The sequence below is a fragment of the Zootoca vivipara genome, chromosome 3 (assembly GCF_965207765.1).
Source record: "Zootoca vivipara chromosome 3, rZooViv2.hap1.1, whole genome shotgun sequence".
In the NCBI taxonomy this organism is placed as follows: Eukaryota; Metazoa; Chordata; class Lepidosauria; order Squamata; family Lacertidae; genus Zootoca; species Zootoca vivipara.
The window spans coordinates 40,467,816-40,491,378 of NC_142586.1; the positions used below are offsets into that span (position 1 = coordinate 40,467,816).

At 38.3% G+C, this 23,563-nt stretch overlaps 1 protein-coding gene across 2 annotated transcripts in view; it reads right to left on the reverse strand.

Moving 5' to 3' along the window:
- Positions 1–12,444: 12,444 nt before the first annotated feature.
- RNGTT (RNA guanylyltransferase and 5'-phosphatase) overlaps positions 12,445–23,563 on the reverse strand; it is a 113,881-nt gene continuing 102,762 nt past the window's right edge. For both annotated transcript variants that reach the window (XM_035109413.3, XM_035109415.3), the window contains 2 exons: positions 15,479–15,602; positions 12,445–13,100 (listed from right to left, as the gene is read on the reverse strand). In XM_035109413.3, the coding sequence (XP_034965304.1) occupies positions 12,943–13,100; positions 15,479–15,602 (282 nt within the window). In that variant the 3' untranslated portion in view covers positions 12,445–12,942. The remainder of the gene's footprint in view (positions 13,101–15,478; positions 15,603–23,563) is intronic.

Here is a 23,563-nt window from a genome sequence, read left to right on the forward strand (position 1 = left end):
TTCATTGTCCTCTGGCTTCCCCAATTCCCTACTATCTGATTTTCTTTTTTATAAACTTCTGTAGCAGTTTCTAAATCATCCTTCTTACCCATCATATAGTCTCTTTAACACTTCAAAAATTTCATCTTTATATCATCTATCATATTTTCTCCCTTTCAATCTTCTATTATTTCCCTATTGCCTTAACTTCTTTATTTTCCTGGATGTTCAAAATCTAGTTTTCAAATTCATACCCTATGTATAGTTTAAATTTCTTCCAATCTTTTAAAACTTTGTCATTTGTTTGGTCCCGGAGTCTTCCTGTCAATTCTGCCAATTCCATATAATCCATCATTTTCATTTGCCATTCCTGCCTCGAAGGCAGTTCCTCTTTTTTCCAATATTGTGCTATTAAAATCCTAGCGGCTGTGGTGGCATACATAAACAAATTAACATCGTCCTTGGGGATTTCTTCCCCAATTATTCCAAGCAAAAAGGCTTCCGGTTTTTTCAAAAATGTGTTTTTAAACATCTTTTTCAACTCATTATAAATCATTTCCCAGAAGCCTTTTATCTTAGGGCATGTCCACCACATATGGTAGAATGAGCCAACATCCTGCTTACATTTCCAACATTTATTGTCGCTTTTGTGATACATTTTAGCCAGCTTGACCGGCGTCAAATACCATCTATACATCATTTTCATCAAATTTTCCTTCAACACAGTACAAGCCGTAAATTTCATACCCTTCTTCCACAATTTTTCCCACTCCGACATCATCACATTATGACCCAAGTCCTTGGCCCATTCAATCATCACTGATTTTGTTTGCTCATCTTTCAAATGCCATTCTAGCAACAAATTATACATTCTAGACAAATTCTTGTAGTCTGTCTCTAATAACTCCGTTTCTAATTTCGACTTTTCTGTCTGGAATCCTATTTTTTTATCTAGCTTGAATGCTTCATTTATCTGCACATACTGAAACCAGTCACTCAACCTATCTTTCAGTTGTTCATATGGCCTTAACTTAAAGTGGTTTCCCACCTCCATCAGGATATCTTTGTATTTCAACCTATTCTCATCCATATTTGTCCTTTTAGGTTTCTTTGCCTCAAGTGGTGAGATCCACCTAGGAGTTTTTCTTTCCAATAGATCTTTGTATCTAATCCAAACATTAAACAATGATTTCCTAATTATATGGCTTTTAAAACCTTTGTGTAATTTTACTTTATCATACCATAAATATGCATGCCAACCAAACGCATTATCATGGCCCTCTAAATCCAACAAGTCATCATTGTCTAACAAAAACCATTCCTTCAACCAACAAAAAGCTGCGGCTTCAAAATAAATCTTTAAGTCTGGCAAGGAGAATCCTCCTCTTTCTTTTACATCAGTCAAAAGTTTGTATTTAATCCTGGGTTTCTTCCCCTGCCAGACAAATTTAGACAGTGTCTTCTGCCACTCTTGAAAACATTTCATTTTGTCAACTATCGGTAGGGCCTGAAATAAAAACAACATTCTCGGCAATACATTCATTTTAACAGTTGCAATTCTTCCCATTAAGGACAATTTCAACCTTGACCATACTTCCAAATCTCTTTGGATTTCTTTCCAAAGTTTCTCATAATTGTCTTTATACAAGTTCAAATTTTTTGACGTCATATTAACTCCTAGGTATTTCACCTTTTTTACACACTTCAGTCCTGTGCAATCCTCTATATTCTGTCTCTCTTGCAATGTCAAGTTCTTTTCTAGTACTTTAGTTTTCCCTTTATTTAACTTAAAGCCTGCCACACTGCCAAACTCTTGAATTATCTGCAGTACTCTCACTGCACTCTGTTCAGGGTTCTGCAAGGTCAGTACTAAATCGTCTGCAAAGGCTTTTAACTTATATTGTTTTGTACCCACTGTAATTCCTTTAACACCATCATCGTTCCTTATCATGTTCAACAAAACCTCCAGAACGGAAATGAATAGCAGGGGGGAGAGTGGGCACCCTTGTCTTGTTCCTTTCTCAATTCTTATCTCTTCTGAGACCACATTATTTACAATAATCTTAGCTCTTTGCTCAGAGTAAATACCATTAATCCCATTAACAAAGTTTTGGCCAACCTCCATTTTTACAAAATTTCTTTTCATAAAATTCCAAGAGATATTATCAAAAGCTTTTTCGGCATCTACAAAAATTAACATTGCTTTGGTGTTTATTTTCACTTCCAATCTCTCAAGAATATCTATTATAATTCTCACATTGTCTTTCATATGTCTACCAGGCAGGAATCCTGCCTGGTCTTTATGAATTAAGTCTTTCAACACCCTTTTCAATCTTGATGCCAAAATACTAGCAAATATCTTATAGTCCACATTTAATAAGGAGATTGGTCTGTAATTTTTAACCTGAGTCTTATCCACATCCGGTTTTGGTATCAGAGAGATAAAAGCTTCTTTCCAAGTCTCTGGTGCTTTGCCCCCCCCTAAAATCTCATTTGCTACCTCCATTAATGGTTGTATCAACCAGTTTTTTAATGTTTTGTAGTACTTGGAGGTAAGTCCATCAGGTCCTGGGGCTTTGTCGTTTTTCAATTCTTGTATTGCTGTTTCAACCTCCTGTCTTGTAATCAATCCATTCAGTAGGCTCTTTTGTTGTGTTGGAATTTTTTGCAGTCCATTTTCTTTTATAAACTTCTCAATTCCATCTAAATCTTCTTTTTCCCTTTTATATAACTGTTTGTAATATTTTGTAAAGCATTTCCGTATCTCTGCAGGGTTCTCAATAGATTTTCCTTCATCCATAATCTTTATAATTGTATTCTCTTTTTGTCTTTTCTTCAATTGCCAAGCCAACAATTTTCCACATTTATTGGCCGATTCGAAAGATCTTTGCTTCATTCTTCTAATTTTCCATTCAATTTCTTCATTTATTATTTGGGAGTACTGCACCTGCAAAGCTTTTATCTCTTTTTGAACTTCCTGACTTTTTGGATTATCTCTCAATTTTTTTTCTTTTTCTTTCAATTTGTCTAAAATCTTTTCCTTCTTTTCATTCCTCCTCTTCTTCCAAATTGTATTCTGTTGAATCAAGAATCCTCTCATTACTGCTTTGCCGGCATCCCAAACCATTGTAATATTTTGTCCTTTGTTCAGATTTAATTCAAAATAATCTTTCAACATCTTCTGGGCCTTATTATTTATCTGCTCATTTCTCAGTAGAGAGTCATTCATCCTCCATCTAAAAGAACCCTGCAGGTACTGTTTTAACTCCATTAAAACTGCGTTGTGGTCTGAATAAGTTCTGGGGCATATCTCGCTTTTTGTCACTTTTGGACATAAGTCCTTTGTAATCCAAATATAGTCCAATCTACTTCCTGACTTTTGCGAGTCCGAAAAAAAGGTGAACTCTTTTTCTAATGGATTTTTTAGCCTCCAAACATCTACTAAATCAAAATTCTCCACCAAATCAAAGAATGTTTTTGGAAGCTTGCCATCATTAGATATTTTTTGTCTTTGAGTTCTATCCATCATAGTCGATACAGCCCCATTAAAATCTCCCATCATTATGATCTTATAATCCAAATATTCCAACAGCGCAGTATGAATGTTCTTGAAAAAGTCTGATTTAGCTTCATTTGGTGCATAAATTCCAAGTATCAAACATTTTTCGCCTTGCAGAGATATTTCCACTGCGATATATCTCCCTGTTTCATCCTTAAACAATAGTCTAGGGTTATATTTTTCCTTTACATAGATGACTACCCCTCTTTTCTTAACTTTATCAGAAGATATAAATTCTTGGCCCAATAACTTATTTTGTAAAATTCTTCTATGAGTCCTAATTACATGGGTCTCTTGTAAACAGATAATGTCCAAATTCTGTTTTTTAACTACATGATAAATCTTCCTTCTTTTAACGCATGAATTTAGTCCATTCACGTTCCACGAAAGTACTCTTAACGCCATCTTGTTTTACTTTAAAGTTTAATCTTCGTCTCCTGGTCCAGCGCCAATCCCTGCTCCTGCTCCTGCCAGCAATTCTAAATCGAATGCTCCTGGTCCAGCTCCTGCTCCCAAACCTTGGCCTCCTCCAGTTGGTGATTTAAAATCCTCTGCGTGGCTTTCCAAAAATCTTCTTTTATCCTCAACCGATCGGATCTTGTATTCTTTTTGTTTGTATTTAAATGCCAGGCCTTCTGGAAATTTCCATTTAAAGAAAATATTTTTCCTCGTCAGAATCGTTGTCAGGTCTAAATATTTATTTCTTTTAGCCAAAAAGAATTTAGGAGTTTCTTTAAACAAAATTACCGTATGCTGGAGAACTTCCAATTTTTTCTGGTAGTGGTGACCTAGTATCTTATCTCTTTGCTCCTTTGTTTGAAAAACCACTATACAGTCATTCAAGAAATTGGAATCCTTTTTCTTTTTTGGGCCTACTCTGTAAGCCCTCAAAATAGTGGCTTTTATCTCTTCTTTGTCCAGGCCCCACCAATCAGAAAATTCTTGTGCGATTAAATCTCCCAAATCTCCTTTTCCCTTCTCCAGCTCCGGCAAATTCCTGAGTCTTAATTGATTCTCCTTATCCCGTAGTTCAATAAAAGCAAGCCTAATTTGTGTTTCTTCCTGCAACTTTTCTAAGTCTGTTAGCTTAGTTGTTTCAATGTCTGTTACTCTCACATTTAAACCAGAGACCTGTGTTTTAACTTCCTGAAGATCTTTTTTCATCACACCAAATTCTCACCGGGGATCTTGGGACTAGACACATCCCAACTCAAGGGGGGGGGAATCTCCACACATCTGTAGGAACACCCACTGCTGTCTCCATTCCTTTCCCAAGGTAGCTTATTCACAATCTACTGGCCTATAAATTTGTAGTAGATACATCACAAGAACACTGCTAAAAATAAATATAAATATTGCCACTGCAGAAGGCAGATTTGTCAAGAAACCATGTTTAAACCCTGTAGAAACTATGTTTAAACCCTGTTGTTTACACGCCAAGCTGAACAAATGTCCAATCACCTAGACCAGGGATGGGGAAAGTGTAGCCCTCTCTATGTTTTGGTCTTCAGCTCCCATCAGTAGGATACATGCATAAACCAGCATGGTCAATGGTCAGGGATGATGGGAGTCCAACAGCATCTGGACTCTGGACGGTTACACTGGTTCCTTACTCATGAGCTAGGCTTTGCCCAGTAAATGCAATTCTCCAAGAAAGAAATCAAAGGCAGCATAGAAAAAAATCAAGAGATTCAAGGCACAGGAAACTGTCAAAAGGGCAAATCGTTAAAGGATATTCTTCACACTGAACTTTGCATTTTGTACGAAATTAACGAGAAGGTATTTTAAGTCCATGTGGTGGCTGATCTTATCTAACAGTCAGCTATGAATATTATTACCACATTTGGGTATTTGCAGACAGCCTCTGTGTCATGAAAGTACAAGTTTATTAAATAAAAGGCAATCATCTCTCTATAAAAAGCTCAGGTAAAGCCAGAATGAAGAGTCCTGAGTCATTATTATTATTTTACATGGCTGTGGAGCTTAATGGCTTTGGAACTATGCAGCTTGCCCTCCTTGCCATGAATTCAGATGCCAGAAATGTTTCTTCTTCTTGTGTACTGCTTGACATACAGGCATTTCACAGGTCAGTTATCAACCTAGGGTGACAACCAAGGCATAAGAAAAAGACAGATTCTGTATTCTTCCCATTAACCCCCTTTACAAATTATCTTATGATCACAGTACCTGAAGAGCATTCACAATGTTACCTGAAAAATGGGACTACAGGAAGAACATCTAAGAAGAATGAGGGGAAAGCTCCATAATCCTACGGACAATTACCTTGGAGTAAGCCCCATTCAACTTAAGTTTGGCTTCCTTCTGGGTAAACATGTATAGGCTTGTCCAGTTATTGGCTTACTTTACTTGGACCTTACTCAAAACCTTAAAGGTAAAGGGTAAAGGGGCCTCTGACCGTTAGGTCCAGTTGCGGACGACTCTGGGGTTGTGACGCTCATCTCGCTTTACTAGCCAAGGGCACTGGCGTTTGTCCGCAGGCAGCTTCCGGGTCACGTGGCCAGCATGACTAAGCCGCTTCTGGCGAACCAGAGCAGCGCACGGAAACGCCGTTTACCTTCCCACCGGAGCGGTACCTATTTATCTACTTGCACTTTGATGTGCTTTCGAACTGCTAGGTTGGCAGGAGCACAAATGTGAGTACACTTCCCCAAATTGAAAAAAGACTCAAATTGTTAAGTATACTCTGCCCCAAGAAATCCTTTAAAAAAAATTTAAAAAAACAACCAGCACATATTAGTTAATGTCTATGGATTACACACTCTTTGTACTTAACATAGGAATAGGGTAGTTTTACCAATGTCATTTTTTGAAACCAGACTTTTGCTTTACCGGTAAGATATATCCATCTATCTACATAAAGTATAGGCAACTTTAGGCACATTTCTGAGTCATATTTGTGAATGGTTATGCTCATTTATAAAAAGCAATTATGGGGGCACCAATCTGAAATGGGAACTGTGAAGTAAGGAATGGGGGATATTACAAATAAGTCATTGGCAACATGTTTTAGTTTTTTTTAACAGAATGTATTGGATTATCTCCAGAAAGGTAAATTGAGATTAAACAGGAGGAAATTCAGGGTGGCGTTTTTACACCAATGATGTTGTGTGGCTGCTGCAAAAAACTTCCATGTATGAGATGAGTAGCGATCCCAGAACAAATACGGTACCCATCTGTGAGCACCCAGTAGCATGAGGTAACAATTAAGGTAGAAAATGCAGCTTATCCATCATGTGGATATGATCTATCCCAGGGACTATGTGGAATTTAATATTAGCATACCCTAAAGAACCCAGCAGCCATTTTGATTCAGCAAAATCTGAAGATCTATGTGCAAAAATATTGCTATAGTTACTAGGTTTGCAGCGCACGGTAGAGACAAAGAAAAATGTTGTTTCCAAATCTCATTGGGAATGAAAGTATATGAATCTGAAGCAATGCTACTATTTCCCCAGGCTATCATTTTCCAAAAGATACTTGACTTCAGAGACCCAATACTTCAAAATTTCGCTCATATAGCCCACAGATATTCCAATCTTTTAGTAATCCTCAATAGTTATCTAGATGTCTCTTCATTTCATGCGTTTGCTTGAACATTTAACATTTTCTACTTACACACACATAAACACACACAGAGGGAGGGAGGGAGGGGGGGAGAGGGAGAGGGAGAGAGAGAGAGAGAGAGATTGTGTTAAGACTGTCTAACATAATTGAAATTGCCATAGGGTTATCCACTTGAATAGATACAGGATAGATAAAATAAATAGGTATCTAGAGATATCTTGAATTTTCCTGAAGACAACATATGGATAATGCTCTCTTCACATTTCCTGTAACTGAACATGCAGTTAGAAACACATAACTTCCCTCTATGCTACAATTGTCATTTTTAATAGATCTGCCACATTTAAAAACAGATCTCATAGCAGCATAGCAGATCCTCCCCTCACATAGGCACACCTGAAAAATGTGTCTGGGAGAAATTAAATAATCTAAATATGCTAATTCCTGAATAAATATGAATTTCTTTTGTATCTATAGACATTTTAGAACAAGCCCATTTTTATTTTTGAGCCTTCAACATTTCTGGCAATTCTGTCTTTTTAATTTTACCATCTACACATTCAGAATATATTACCAACTTCAAATAAAATATCCCAAAATGAACTCTGTTTCTCATAATTTTAATGTAGGTTTATTTTTCTCTGTGTGTTTATATGATATTATATATTTGGGGGGGGGAATCTAGATCCCACATTCATATAGAAAAATTCTGTATCCCACATTTTTAAGATTCCCTTTGCTACAGCACTTGACATATTTTCAGTGGATATAATTCTCCCTCTCTAGGATTCATTTTGTCACCCAAATGGGTGGTGATGTCAGCTAATCAGAGCTATTGGTTTTCTTCACTATTCTCTTGAAGGGATGGGCTCATGTCCATGGGTCCCTTGCTTCTTTTTAACACAAGCCAGTTTTTCACAGCCACTGCCTACCACTAAAGCTGAGCCCAGTAGGACAAAAAAGAAACAAACTCCTGTTATAGGTGCCCAGGATGCCATCCTAAATCCCATTTCTGTGTATTATTGTTCTGGTGCTTCATCTACCTCATATGCAGTGGAGGCTGGTCTAATGGAATTACTGGGGAATGCCACCCCCTACTGAAAATGAAATGTTCTCCTCAAATCTCACAGCCACACCAACTCTCCTGTCTCTGCCCCCCCCCCACTGTATACTTCCACGAACTCACATGAACTTATTGTCCTCTGGCCATTTAGCTCTATCTACCACTCCTAAACAAAAAGTACAACTATAGCAATGAGGTCTTCTAAGCAGAAAAACCAGGTGACTGATCAGGCTGTTAGAAAGGTAGCCCTAGGGCCTATCCATAGTTACCTTTCCTCCACGCTTTCCAGGCACAGTCCACACTTTAAAGCCCAGTGTCTGAGTTTTAATGGTCTAAGTGAGCCCCGGAAGGCCACATGAGGCCTCACCTTGACGAGTCCTAGAGCGACCCTGGTACAGATAGTACAAAAATAAAAATAAAAACCCAGACATTTTGCAAAACGTTAAAAATCACCTGGATGATTTTAGCTTTGAAAAGGAGGAAATGTCCAGGCATATGGCAACCCTATTTCTACCTTGCTCTAAAACAGAGAGCTTCAGCTCTGTGGCTGTCTGGATATGACTACACATCCTTTTCCAAACCTGGAAGATATTCTCCCAAATATCAGACATAATAGAGCTTGATTATGATTAGACTGATGTGATGAAGTCTGCACATAAGCAGACATTATTACTTCACATTTTCAGGACTGAACCATGCATTGCAAATATGTTCTGCTGTGAGCTCTGATGTGCCCTGGCTCAAATGAAACAATCATTTTTGGTCTGTTCTTTGGGACTACATAATCCTTTTAATTTAGGGGGGAAATGTTTTGGATAATGAGAAGCCGGATTGATTTGGGAGGGGGTGAGGAAAACTGCATGCAACTGGAAGCACATTTTCATCACATTTTAAACATTTTTGTGTTTAGCTTTTTGACAACAGATGTATAAACAATAAACGAATTCCAAAACGTACACATCATTTGGTACGACTTAATTTCTAAATAAGAGGTACAGTATGTAGTCAATCTTGTCTGAAAATCATGATTGAGTCCTCTTACATGGAAGCTCTTTCCTGTCATTAGATATACAGAGAAGAATTTGATGTTTGTTTTTTAGTGATGTTGATGGTGTTTTAGAGGAGACAGTGGTACTCTGTGCATGTGTAATGGCCAGTGCTATTTTTCCAGAAAAAGAGGTGCTGGAACTCAAAATGAACCCCTCCATTGTTCTCTTATACTGCCAATGGTGCCCACCTGAGAATTGTCAGAGCTCAGTTCTGGCAAGTTCTGGTTCGGTTCAAAAAAGCTCTTCTAATGCCACACTTTCCTAAATAAGTGCTATTGTGATGAAAACAGAAAGGATAAAAATTGCAACCGAGTCAACATCTTACCAGACACCACTGCTTGGCTGTGAAACAGGCAAATAAATCCAGAAGCCTCTTTGGGAAGTATAGCTTATTTTCAGCTTCTTTAGTTGTCTGTTCTGAATGAAATCGCTCCCACTTCACTATGGTTCGCTCATGGCCGATTCAAACATGCAGATTTGACTGGGTACAGCACCCACAATGAAGTCACATGCCAGGCTTGCTTTTCAGCATAGGACCCAAACCAGTATCAAAAATGTATAGACAGGGTGGCTGCTCTCATTACAAAATAAAATAATCTCCTGGGGCACAAAATGAGGTGAAAACCCCAACGAAGAGACTCTGCCTTTGAGTTTCTTCCCAGCCTTCTTCCCTTTCCTTCCAAGAACCTTTACAGATGCACCTGGCTCTTCCTACCCTTCGTAGGATTTCTCAATATAACTACCATTTCTCTCTCCAGTAGTCACATCACAGAAAAGCTAACTGAAAAGTTTCATTGCCATCCTGCCAACCTCTATACATGATACTGGCAACTTAATTTATTCCTCATTTTTGTCTAACAGAAGGCAATTTTATTAGCTGGGATCTGTCAGCTCTCTTCAGCCTCTTTTCTGCAATCGTATCTGAAAATGAGTTCTGGCAATGCAAATTCCTTTTTGGAATATAGTCTGTGGCTACAGATTTGCTTGGTTCGTTTTATCCATTGAAGGAGCCATTATTTCTACCATTATTCTTGCAGAGAACTGAATTATTTCATCTTACTGCTTGCTGTTCAGTTTTTCTAGATTATGTTGTACATGTACACAAATCAGCAGGCTTGAAAATGATGGGAATAAATTAAGTAATAACTTCATTTCAGAGAAAGCTCTGCCTTAAGATGGAACATAGTATAAATCAGGGGTGGATAACCTCCAGCCCACAATGCCTTTGTAAATGAGACCTATTTCCCCCCATTAAACTGAACTACCATTATTTTAGATAACTGACTTCCCTCAAATATTTAATATATATTTTGCAGCAGAATGTAATGACATTTTCCTGGAATGTCATTGAATGCAAATGTTCTGCATTACTTTATTTTTTTAAAACCGGCCCACTCAAGCTTCCTTTTATATGGTCCAGTCAACTTTTCTGCTGATGATGAGTTCGGTCTCAGACAAATGGAGGCCTTGCACTGATTAAGGCAAGCTGGTCCAACTGAAATTGTGTTTAGGATTATTCTTTCATCTGTTTCTCATGGAAGCCTCTTTTTCTTTCATAGTTTCAGCTAAGTCAAGGCTTTCACCCTTTGGAAAGAAAATGTGAAGCATCTATTCAGCTCCCCCAACCCACAAATGCAAGGGTAGGAGCAAATTTAAAAGGCAAAATGCATTTCTACAAGTGAAATGGAAATCTCATTAATTCAATATAACCATTAATAATGTAAATGAGGACACAAGCAATGGGCATAATTTATGAAAATAATAAATACTGGTACGGAGCTATGGATCTAGAAGCATTTAAGTCATAACCAGCTGTTACAGCATGCTAGAATACTGAAAGACAGGATAAATATTAGTAATAGATATTTAAAATTTACACATATTATTTGCAACATAGCTGAAAGGTTGCTATTACCATAAGTGTCCAAATGGCACTAGAAATCATGTTATGCTGTACCTGCATGACAGAGCTTTAAATCTAGGGCAAAGCAATTTTATCCATTTAGAAACTTACATTTTATCCATGAGTGCAAAGTGATTGCATAGCTTTTCACATATATTTATAAGGCTGATGGGAAACTACTGCTTAAGAGGCATCTATCTTCTATAAGTGAACAGGAAAATATGTAAGTAAAACATAATTTTTGGTCAAATTTCAACTTCTCAAGAAGAATAAACTTATTTTATCTGTTCAGTGCCCAGAAATATAAATGTAACATTTTAATAGACAGGTTTCAAACTGGCTACTGAACAAAGCATAAAATGCATTTTCATGTATAAAAACGAGGGGGGGGATATTAAAACTTTTAAATACTTCCTAATATAAAACACCATTTGGTTATCATTACATAACAAATAAAGTTTTCGCAGATCAGTAGCTAGCTGAATGCCTAAGTGACTTATACATATCAGTAAGTATAAATAATCAAAATACTAGATGGCTTATTTTACAGTCAGCTTGTGAAATGCTATTACATTTGTTCCTAGATCTTAAACATGTAATAATTGCTCAAGGTCTAAATAATGTGGCTTTGCCATAGTGATGGAATAACTAATAAATTTGCTATACATCAGCAAAAACCAGGAAAACTGTTTAATTCATATTTTAAAACTACAAACACTGGATGAGAATACTCATAACCAGCGCTTGCCAACCTAGTGCCCTCCATACACCTGAGACTAGCTGGGGGCTGGTGGAGGCTCAAGTCAAAACCACTGAAGGCCACTAGGCTAGGGAAGAAGACTGCTCTCGTTTGCTACCTAACGGCTCTTGCTTTAAAAATAGGAGGTCTGGGGGTTCCTAATGCTACTTTCAGCAACAAAACTTTACCCTTTTTGATTAAAGTTTATGAGAGCCCATTTGCCTGGAAGGGAAACCACACTTCACTTCTATTCATCACCTCAAGTATCTCCTGGAATTTCCCCCAACATTTTCTCCACAAAATTATTGCAATGTCATTAACATGGTTAGCATACACATCAACATGATGAACATCTTTTGACATAATCCATTTACAGCTGCTGTACAGAAATTAAGCTTTGCTTTTTCATATTGAGGATTGATTGTGTCTACCAAAGCATAAAACCTAAAATGTGATATTAAAACAGATGAATGTGGTTGTTCAGACTAAACAAAAAACAAAACCCAATACCTACCCAAAAGGATAGGTTACTTGTTTAATATAAAAATGTTTTTTTCTATAAAAAAATTAATGAAACCTGATAAACTTTTATTTTAAAGAGTACACTGCATGAACATTTGCCGCCGTTTGTCTTTAAACATGAGCCTAAGAAACATAAGAGAACTATGCTAAATTAAACAAAGCAACAAATCTTAATTGGTTAGAGGTAACATCACACTCTTTGCAACACCACTTGGAAAAAGAAAAGGGCCGCTTTGTCATGGCTTCACAGTTCCAGTTTACTAGTATAAAACATTAGATTTGAAAGGTACCTATCAAACAAGGTGGCTTTCCATTGATTCTACACTTTTTTTTTCATCTAACCCTTTGGATTAAATCTGTTCTCAGTTTCCACAAAGCAATATTCAACTTGTCAAGTACAAAACAAATCTGAGTCCATGATGTGGCATTCCAAAAAAAATGCACATAAGTATTTACAGGATGTTTACAATAACTTTTTGCAAATGTCCCACACACATCGTTTTGTAGAACTGTAAACAACTTGGTATTCTCTCAGTCTTTAAATCACGGCCGTGGTCTTTTAGGAGGTGGTGGAGGCATGAGTTCAGTGTCAGGATCCAGGTGATGCTTGCGGGTCTGTCCTGGAGCTGCTGCTGTACATTTTTCAATGAAGTCGAAAAGGATTTCCTTTGTCACTGGATGTCGTATGCTATTACACACAGCTGTCGGGGGTGCGGGGAGAGAAACACAGTCAAATAACTATGTGATAAAGTCAACTTTCCCTAAGTTGAATATAGCTAGTCAATTTAGGGCATCCCTCCTAAGCAGTAAGCCATTGGCACAGTCCACACATATTAATAAGCCAGGATATCATGTGATTTAAACAAGCCTCAGGGAGTCCAGGAGTAGCACTCCTGTTCCCCTCTCAGCCAAGAGATTGTATAAACCTAAATTTGGTTTCCTGTTGTCTGATTCTGCTCATTATACACAATTCAGGAACTATCGTTTAAAAGAAACAGGCCAGCTTTATATTCCATGTTTTGAAGCTGGCTTGTTTTGCAAATGACCTCTGTAGTAAGTTATAAACATTACATGTACAGTATGGAAGTACCCTAAAAGCAGTGTTGATCCAAATATTTCATGTTGAACAGAAAAATTACAAAGTTGTCATATTATGGAGTGAATCACACTCCCTTAATTACACAGGGTTGTATCCAACGAAGTCATCCCACTTACACAACTCCAGCCCATGAGTCCCCCAATCTGCTCTGGAGGGTTGAAAGACCCCCAGAAGAAATCTGGAGAGTGCACAAAGGAGGGGAGGAAGTGGACGTTCGACTGCATAAAGTGAAGTCCTCGCATGAACAGGACAACTTTGTTGGATACGATCAATAAGACTGATTACTACAGTACATATATCACAGTATCTATAATTCAAATTCCAGGCTGGCAAAAAGAACAGAACTATGAGAAAGGGACAAATAATGCAATGCTGGTCTTCTGAGGAAGACCAAATTCTCCATTCCAGTAGCAGCGGGCAATGCCCTCCCTGAGCGCTCATTTTGTTCCCCCACCATGTTGTTCTGTCAGGTGACACTGGTAGAGAAGAGCCCCACTGGTTCCAGCATGGCAGCCAGTAAACTACCACAGGTGTTTCTGCCACAATCAATGGTCAGTAGAAAACATTTTGGTGTATTGGAAGCTTTTCAATCTGCTGATCCACCTCTGCCTGGAGCAATAACAGCACAAAAGGCACAAAAGCTTGCCCCCCCCCCTGGATGGCAGGGCCTCAGACGTGAGAGAGGATCTTCCACTCTGCTCCACACCTCCCTATCGCCAGGCAGGTATGATCTGCCCATCATTCTAGTTTCCTGGCCCTGCAGTATGATTTGCTATGGTGAACCACAAACCACAAAACGGTGAGATGAGGACTTACGGTTGAACTTTGTATCTGCTTTATGAAAATGTAAACACAAAGGATATCATTCACCTAACAAACAAGGGCTTCTGCTTGTGCAACAGGGCTTTCCCCTTTCCCCCTTGTGCCTCCTGAAATTGCCTTGGGAGTAGGGGTCATAAGAACTCCCAGATCAGTGACCTGAATCAAAATTTTAGGTCAGAATTAATTAATTGGAAGTATCCTTCTCATTAAAGAAATGTCCTCTCTTCAGGTGTGAAATTGGCATAGCAAGAAAAAGAGTGCAACTGCTGTTATGAATGAGTTGTGCCATTCTCCTGACTGTTGGCCCCAGCAATCACAAACTCTCTCACCTGTTTGTATATGGGAGTAAATATCAGTGAGCTCTAGCCTGCAAAGGCTTATGTCACAATGGAATTGTTAGCCTTTTTTGGTCCCAGAAGACACTTGCTGTTTTGGCTACAACAGACTAACATGGCTACCCCACAGGAATTTTTCAGTAGTTTCAACAGTATCTGAAATGTGCAGAGCTGAAATCCATTACTGAGGAGTTAATAAATTTGTGTCTAGTAGTCTGTCTGACACCAAGAATAATAGTTAAAATACCTATATCACACAAACTTGCATTAATTTTTAAAATTCTTATATATGCCTTGTGAATGAAAGCTGCTGCCTTGCACTTTTCATAATGTCCTTTTATTATCTGAAGAAGAATTAGAGTATGTCACAGTCTCATAAAGGACATACTCCCCCCACCCCTGCAGCCTTCATTTGTTTTGTTCCCTATTGTTTGCATACTATTTTGGGATCTGAAAATTACAATTTCTCCTCCTAATTTAGTTTTCTTCCATCTGGTGAACAATGATTGCGCCATTTTGAAGAGAACTGAAATTATCAAGGATTTATGTTCCACAAGTTCAGCTTATATAGTACATTCATGTGCCAAGCTACCTTTTATCAGTGGAACACAACCCAACTTTGTGAATATGCTTTGTTAGTCCACCCTAGACAAAAATGGTTATTTTAAAGCCGTCGCAATTCAAACTCAAGTTGTGAACTCAAATTTTAACCAGTGTCATTAAAACATTGATGCTATTAAAGCAATTTAGCGGAGTATAAAAAGTCCTTGAAAAGCAAGGCAAATATAAAATGCTGAGATATTGGGCCAATTATTGCACTCACCCATTGCAGTGGTGTAAGCATTTGGAAAGCTTTTGTCTATCCGTTGTCTCATGAAGACCCAGCTATTGTTTTCAAACTTGCATTCTATAATCTTATTGTCATATTGTTTCAAGTCTTTTGTTACCTGTTTTATAAAATAAATAAATAAATAAATAAATAAATAAGATTTTTACCTTTGTCAAAGAAGGAGGAAGTCAAACATTTCTTTCTTAAGTGAGGATAATCAAAACTACCAATGCACATTTCATATAGTTATGAAACTTTTTTCCAACATGTACAACATACTATGGATATTGCCCCGTCCCACCACCAGCGAAAGATGAAGGAGTTTTGGGCAAGACCTGGAAGTAGCTATGTTTGGCTCCTGCTAGCAAATAGACATAAGGGTAGAAACAGCAGTACTATCCAGATTACAAGGGAAAGCCTGAACATCAACCCGCACTCCATCTCATAGAATTGCAGGGTTGGAAGGTACCCCATCGATCATCTATTCCACCCCTCTGCAATGCTGTTGAAATCGTTAAGAACTGCACCAGATTATGTGGTAGGGGCATATTAGAGTTCATCTGCTGCAAAGTGAGCTCTGCCCTGAGAAAATGGAAAACTCCTGGATTCCTGAGTGGGCACATGTATCTCTGCATCATCCACAGGCCCCCTAAAAGTCTCAGGAACACCCAGAAACACAGGGAAGAGACTGACCATTACTCCCCACCCAAATCCCCAAACTTCTGTTGTTGCGCCAGAACACGAGACAGCAGGGCATATGAGAGGTCATCTCCTGAGTCAGATTTAATAGAAAAGTAGAGCTCAGCATCATCAGCATACCGATGCCTTGTGCCCTGATGGTTGTTTCCAACAGCTTCATATCTAGATGTTAAATAGCATTGGGGACAGAACTGTGTCCTGTGGTACCCTGCAGCTTACACTGCCAAGGTGTAGACAGGCAGCCTTCCCAATGCTATTCTCTGGTAACAGTCATGCAGGTAGGAGTGGAGCCACCATAAAAGAGTACCTCCAACTTCCACACCCATGAAGACAGTCCAGGAGGATGCCATGGTATCAAAAGCCACTGAGATATCCAACAGAAGCAGCAGCAGGGTTGCACTCCCCCGTCTCCCCCTCAAAGGAGTTCATTTGCCAGGGTGGTCAGGGCTGATTTCATGCCAAACCTGGCCTAATGTGGTAAGTTCACTGGGCATCAATATCACTATGACAGTGAACAATTTTGCCCTCGATGCCTAGTGTTTATCACAGTAGGCTGGTTCCAGTGCCCCACTAACTGAGGCAGGTAGTACCAACTTTTAAACCACTCAAAAGAGCTCTGCTGGGTATCTACTTGAGTCTGTGATAGAGGCAGCAATGTGGACCGTTTTCTGCTTCCATCATCACTATGTGATAGTTGTGGTTTTGCATTCTAATCACTGTTTGATTGGCTCTGAAGTTTTAAAGCTGTAGTTGCAGTGGTCATGAATTGTGCCAACAATAACTCCAAGGGGTTATAATGAAGACACATGGGGGGGGGGGCTACAGGCAGCAGGAGCGGGAGAGGAAGGGGAAGTTCTGCTGCACACATGGAACTCTGTGGTGTGAACTGAACTTCAGTGTTGGATAAACGCTAACTGTTTTAAGCTATAAATACTGCAGACTAGCAATGAGATAAGTGGATCAACCTGGCACTGGACCTTAGCACTGTCAGCATGCCCCTAGTTTCAAAGCCTCAGTGCATTATACTTCCTACCTTGTACCATTCTACCATTTTCACCCCTACTTTCTTTCTACTGTGAAAATTTCCCAGTGTCTTTACATATCAAATGAGTACTCCCCAGGCTTTAAAAAAAATATCATTCATTACTTGCCAACCAGAGACAGATATATATAAAAAAATTTTTTTACTATTAAATGATTCAGATAACCACTTAAGCTCACTAACTTCCTTTTCATTTTGGGCACCATACTCTATGCATGTTATTAGCCACTGCAAAATTTCTGAGTAACTATGGCAACTCCACTTGTTGAGAACATTTCATTTTTCTTAACAAGAACTTTGTTATGATTGGGTCCATCGCCACTTGATGAAATATTTGATGTGCTACAGTTTGAGAAAAGAAGAGCCTAGACTGAACAGTGTATTTCAGAAGTATTTTTCCTCACCAACAAACAATAATATTTCAATTTCACTAGCATTCGTTTTGATCTATATTTGATATCAACACACAAGTAAATAGAGGATTTTGCTGCTGAATAATGTGAGCATTATTTTGTTCTGAAAGTGTGTTACAAACTTCCAAATCATTTTTTGTAGGGTATAGTTTATTATTGACTTCATTTCTGACCAAAATTGTACATGATGCACAATTGAGAGTCTGGTTTAAAATGTTATTTTTCTTCCCTTAGTTCTGCTGGCCAAGCTTCCTCCACCCCAAAGAACCAAAACAGTAATTTACTCAGCAGGTATTAGGATTGCTAAATTGATTTCTGAAAAAGGAAACTGTGGAACTTTATTTTTCTAGGAGAGGTGATACCATGAGAAGCATTTGGCTTTTACACAGCCATGAAGTTACTACAAACCCAGTTTTGTAGAATCATTCTCATCTTGCTTGCTTGATTAACTCCCTGGTGTGTCTATCTTTCCTTCTCAGTAATCCTCCTTTGTACAGAACATTACACATTCCTCTATGTGTGAGGAAAGCATTTTTCAAACAGATGTTTCGCAACCATGGACTCAGCTAGCATAAAAGTCACACTCAGGAAAATACAACATCCTTTTCTAATCCACAGTGAATATGTTTAAACACAGGAAGAAACTTGAGGCTGTGTAATGACTTGGAAATGAATATTAACTGGCAGTGGCTGCCAAATAAATTTGGTATTTATATACATTTTTTCCTGTTGGAGTGGGAAAAGGTTGTTAGTGAACCACCTGCTTGATGGAGAAAGAAGGGGGTGAGGGAAGATACTCTGCTGCAGCCAAAGACTTTCACAAACTAGAACTCTCTGTAAGGCTTCGTCCTTGATCATTCTTGCAGTGTTCACAGGATGAGAATAGCAGAAAATTATGTGGTTGCTCTATTTGACTGTGACAATTAAGCAGTATTAACTATCTTATGTACTATCTTGCTTGGCCATTCATTAGCAATCTGGAAGACAAATCTTTCCAGAAAATGCTAACATCTGCCAGTGCAATGGCCTAAATCCATTTTCCCAACAGAAACTGCTGATCAGTTTAAAACAATAAAAAGTTATCATAATTACTCTGAACATGGAAAGAGGGATGGGAGGAGGCAAGAATAAACACTGGGCTAATTATACCCTGTATCATTTTAAGTGACTGCTATCTACCATATCACTCACTTATTTTGCAAGCAGTAAAAGCAAGCAAGGTGATAATAATAGGTTAACGATATAATTCTATACATGCCAGTCTAAAGAAAGTCTCAGTTGAATTCAAATGGCTTACTAGTACCTAGTAAGCAGGTATAGGATTGAAGCGACTCCTGCATGATAAACCTAGTGGGAAGACAAAGTGATGCATGGTCATTTGCACATGTTCAGAACCAATTCAACCTGTCCTTTTGCACAGGGAGGACAATTAGACCATTCCCACATGTCTAAGTTCTAGTGATTAAAATCTACCTGTATAGCAGGACACATTCAAATTGTGTGCTACTACACTGCTATATTTCCTCCAAAAAAAACATGAAGCAGCTTGGGTCTTCTATTTTGGTGAGTTAAGGGTTATTTCAGCTACAGAAGAAATCTGAGCAATTCTGTGAATTTATTTTTCAAAGAATTGGATTTCCATTTACTTCATCCTGCAGTTATCTGTTCGATGACAGCAGAATGATCACTGTATGAGCTACTGCTGGTCCTGCAGTAGTGATACACATCTAATGAAGCCAGAACTGGTAAGGCTAGCAAACCTGCATTTCTGGGGTAGCATTACCATGCCACAACTGGGAAGATTCGCCTCACAAATCCTCCTTAGTAGCACTGAATTTACATGCTCTCGTCCTCTGAAAAGTACCTCACACAATGTTGAGGAGGACTTGTTGTTGTTTAGTCGTTTAGTCGTGTCCGACTCTTCATGACCCCATGGACCATAGCACGCCAGGCACTCCTGGAGGACTAGGTTCACACAACAATAATCTCAATAATGTCAGAGCTCCTAGAAACTAATGAAACACGTACTTGGCAGGAATAACTAAACAGACATAAAACTCTTTAGCTGCCTAATTAGCTAAGGTAATAGCTAATGGCAATCAATTAGAATGTTGTCCTAAAATTGTTCTTCAAATTGCCCCTGCCCTAAAAATTACCTCAATTGTTTAATATTGACCATAAGACTACATGGCTACAAAAATTAAGATGAGGATTTTCTTTGCAGCAAGGAGTACGCAAAACTACCATCAATTTTAGTAAAAATTACCTCTGGTAGGTTCTGTGAAAAATCAGAGCCAGTGTGGTATAGTGGTTACAGTGTTGGACTATGGCCTGGGAGACCAGGGTTCCTATCTCCACTCAACCATGAGGCTCACCGGGTGACCTTGCTCCAGTTACTGTTTCTCAACTGTTTCTCTACCTCATAATGTTTTCGTGAGGATGATAAGATAGGGAGGGGGAGATGCTATATGCCACGTTCTGCTCCATAGAGGAAATGTAACATATAAATGTAACAATAAATAAGTATGTGTTATTATTAGAATTGCTGCAATTCACCCAATGTTTAGCAGTTTTCTTCATGTACAGAGAACTTCACCTAGTTTGTCCACACTATTTCCTACAGGAGCAATGCATCTCTTACCATACCTTTTATACAAAAAGGGATCTAAACTAGCTTATGCAATATATTTCAGTGAAATAATTCTGCCATGGTTAGGCCATGGTTTAGCTTAGCTTGATTTCCCGACTAGGACTCATGGTTATGCTCTCTTCTTACTAACCATGAGCACTTGTAATTTTAAAAGACATATAATTTAATTAGGAAATTTTGAAATAGGAAATCAAGATTGTGGCCTTAGGACTGCAGCTTTAATGTATCAACCCAGTAGTAAACAGCATGGATTTCTATCCTTTTCAAGAAAAAATCATCCACAAACAGAAGAAATAAGCAGAAGAATTAGTGTGGATTTCCACTACACAACTTTCTATGAAATTATAGTTCAAAGACATATTTTAAAAAGAAATCAAATCTCTCCCACTAACACAGGAACAGGTAAACAACTATATGATATGTCTGCAATCTACCGGGTATAAGGTGGTATATAAATTCAATAAATAATAATAATATTCACTAATGAATCTCTTCACCGGCAAAACATCTGCCCTTCTCTCGTATACAAAATAATTTTAGTCAACTAAATTGCTGCTTCTACTCATTATCATCCCTCTTTGTGATTTACTGAGGTCTTAGCCTAAAGGCTACTTCATTAATTATATTTTAAGGGTACACATAAACACATTACCAATGAACATGTCCAATTCATGAATTATATTCAGAATTTGTCAAGGAAAAGGGAAAGGTTTGAGTTTCCCCATGAATATCCTTGATGGTTGCACTGTAGAGTAGGTGAAATTCCCTTTGTAAAGTCTGTAGAATAACTATATATCTTTAAAAAGTCAGTCATCACACACCAGCAAATGATATGAATCATAGACTGAAGCAGGGAATAATTAACATGAGTATTTTGGCACTTATTCTTAACTTACTAACATACCATAAAACAGTGAAATGCTAGGTATCTGAAAAAGTACTTTTCCACTCTGCCTAGCTTCTAAACAGCTAGCTTTATTCAAGTTTTTAAAAATTTAAATGAGAATTTAACACTGGGAACAATTATGCTAATACTGCCAGAAAATGTGTTTGCTTTGTTAAATTGAGCTTCAAAAGCATTTCAATTGAGCACACATTTGTGATTGCAAGTAAGGCCTATTCTTATATCCATTCAAAATGTTTACTTTATTACAGCTTATTACAAATATGCTGTCTAAAATGCAACAGCATGACTCTTCAATTTCTAGTCCATAATTTTATGATAATTGCGTGTAATAATATGCATGGGTCGACTTCCATGCCTAACAAAGCCCCAGATTTGTGTGATAGGAGCTCTGCTTTCCCCATAGCACAATATTCCCTATATAGGAACATTCTTCAATAAAAAGAGGAAGATTTAATCACATATTTTCAGTTTCCTTTATATTATCTCATCTGGGTTGCGGCACACTAAAAGACCAAATGTGATCTCAAAAGGCAAATTATGGTATATTTCCAATAGCCAGTGTTGGCAACTAAGAAATATGTACTTTATTAAATACCTAGTCACATAAACGTTACTAGGAAACAGATCAGGAACAACTGCAGGCTTATTATTTCAAAATGATACCATCTGAAGGCATATATTTCATTCAGCGAAGATGCAAATTATATTTTATGAGTTGAATTTCCATTTCACTCTTGTATTTTAAAATGTTTTGCCATTTTTGCCTTTGGCTTGCTCATGAAGCCATGGCATTTCCCCCCATCATTCTGAGAAAGTTCTCACTTTTCACTCTTCAAACTAGAATATGAAAAGCAAAGCTGCTCATACATCAGAAGATCCACACAGGCAGGAAGCCTTATGAGTATCTTGAGTGCCTGTAGTCATTCAGGCATAGGGAGGGCCTGATCTTTCCCAAGAGAAAAACCCTACGGGTGCAACGACTGCAGGGCACGGTTCCGCAGCAGTTCAAGCTTCATTCAGCACAAGGAAACTCACCATAAGAAGCCCTTCGAGTTTACTAGCAAGCTAGCCACCAAATACATCAGAAGCTCCACACAGGCAATGGGACAATGGGATAAAACAAGGAAGAGAAGATACAACACTGCCTTGGATGGTGAGGGAAAGCTTCTGCCACATATCACAACTTGTACCAGAGAAGCCACAAAGATGTTGGACACCATGAACTCCGGCTCCCTGATTCCTGCAGAGAAGACTTATTCTCTGTGGCTCCATGGCCAGAAACACAAACGCACTGCTTGCACCTGAGGAGTAGCAGCTTGAAGCAGTGAATGCTTCACAGCAGGGTGGGAAACTTGTAGCCCTCCAGGTGTTGCTGGATCGCAGCTCCCATCATCCACGACCATTGGCCATGCTGGCTGGGGTTGATGGGAGTTGGATTCTGACAGGGTCTGTGGGGCCATCTGTTCTCCATCCCTCCCTGCACACCCATGGACTTTAGCTACACTGTAGTTCTTGGAGTGCATCTTACTGCGCAGATTCAATTCTAATAGATGTCCCAATATTTTCCTCAAGAGGCAAAAAATGGACAAAATTTGTGCAGTTATATTTTGGGGAGATGGGTTTTAGAAAATAGGGATTGCCTCTGAAAGGTGGGGGCAGAAGCCCAAAGTGGGTGGGGCAACATATGTGATTTTTTAAAAAAACACCTTTGTTATTTAAATAATTAAAATAATTAAAACAGCAAAATCATAGATTCTAACAAATAATGTAAATGAAGGCATCCATTTACAAATACTAACGGCATTACAACTGAAAGCGGCATAAGATTGAACATCATTAAACTTGGCTAAATGGCTAATTAAACAATCTATAGTCTTTTAAACTGGGGGTATTTTTTGTTTGTTATTATGTTTTGAGTTTTTGTGTTTTTATAAATCATCCTGTGATCCTCAGATGAAGGGTGGTATAGAAATTTTAATGATGTTGACGATATTATTATTATTATTATTATTATTATTATTATTATTATTATTGGTGTGTGCTTTTAAGTCCTTAATTTACATGCTAATACATGCACCTGGGTGCTTTTAACTATTCAGTGGCCTAATAAACCAAGGTTTAAACCAGGCATCCCCAAACTTGGGCCCTCCAGATATTTTGGACTGCAATTCCCATCTTCTCCGACCACTGGTCCTGTTAGCTAGGGATCATGGGAGTTGTAGGCCAAAACATCTGGAGGGCCGCAGTTTGGGGGTGCCTAGTTTAAAGAATCATCTGCCAGAGATCCCAGCTTAAACTATGTTTAATGTTAACCATGGTTTAAAGTTATGTGCACAAATCAATATATATATGTGGAGTTAGGATTTTT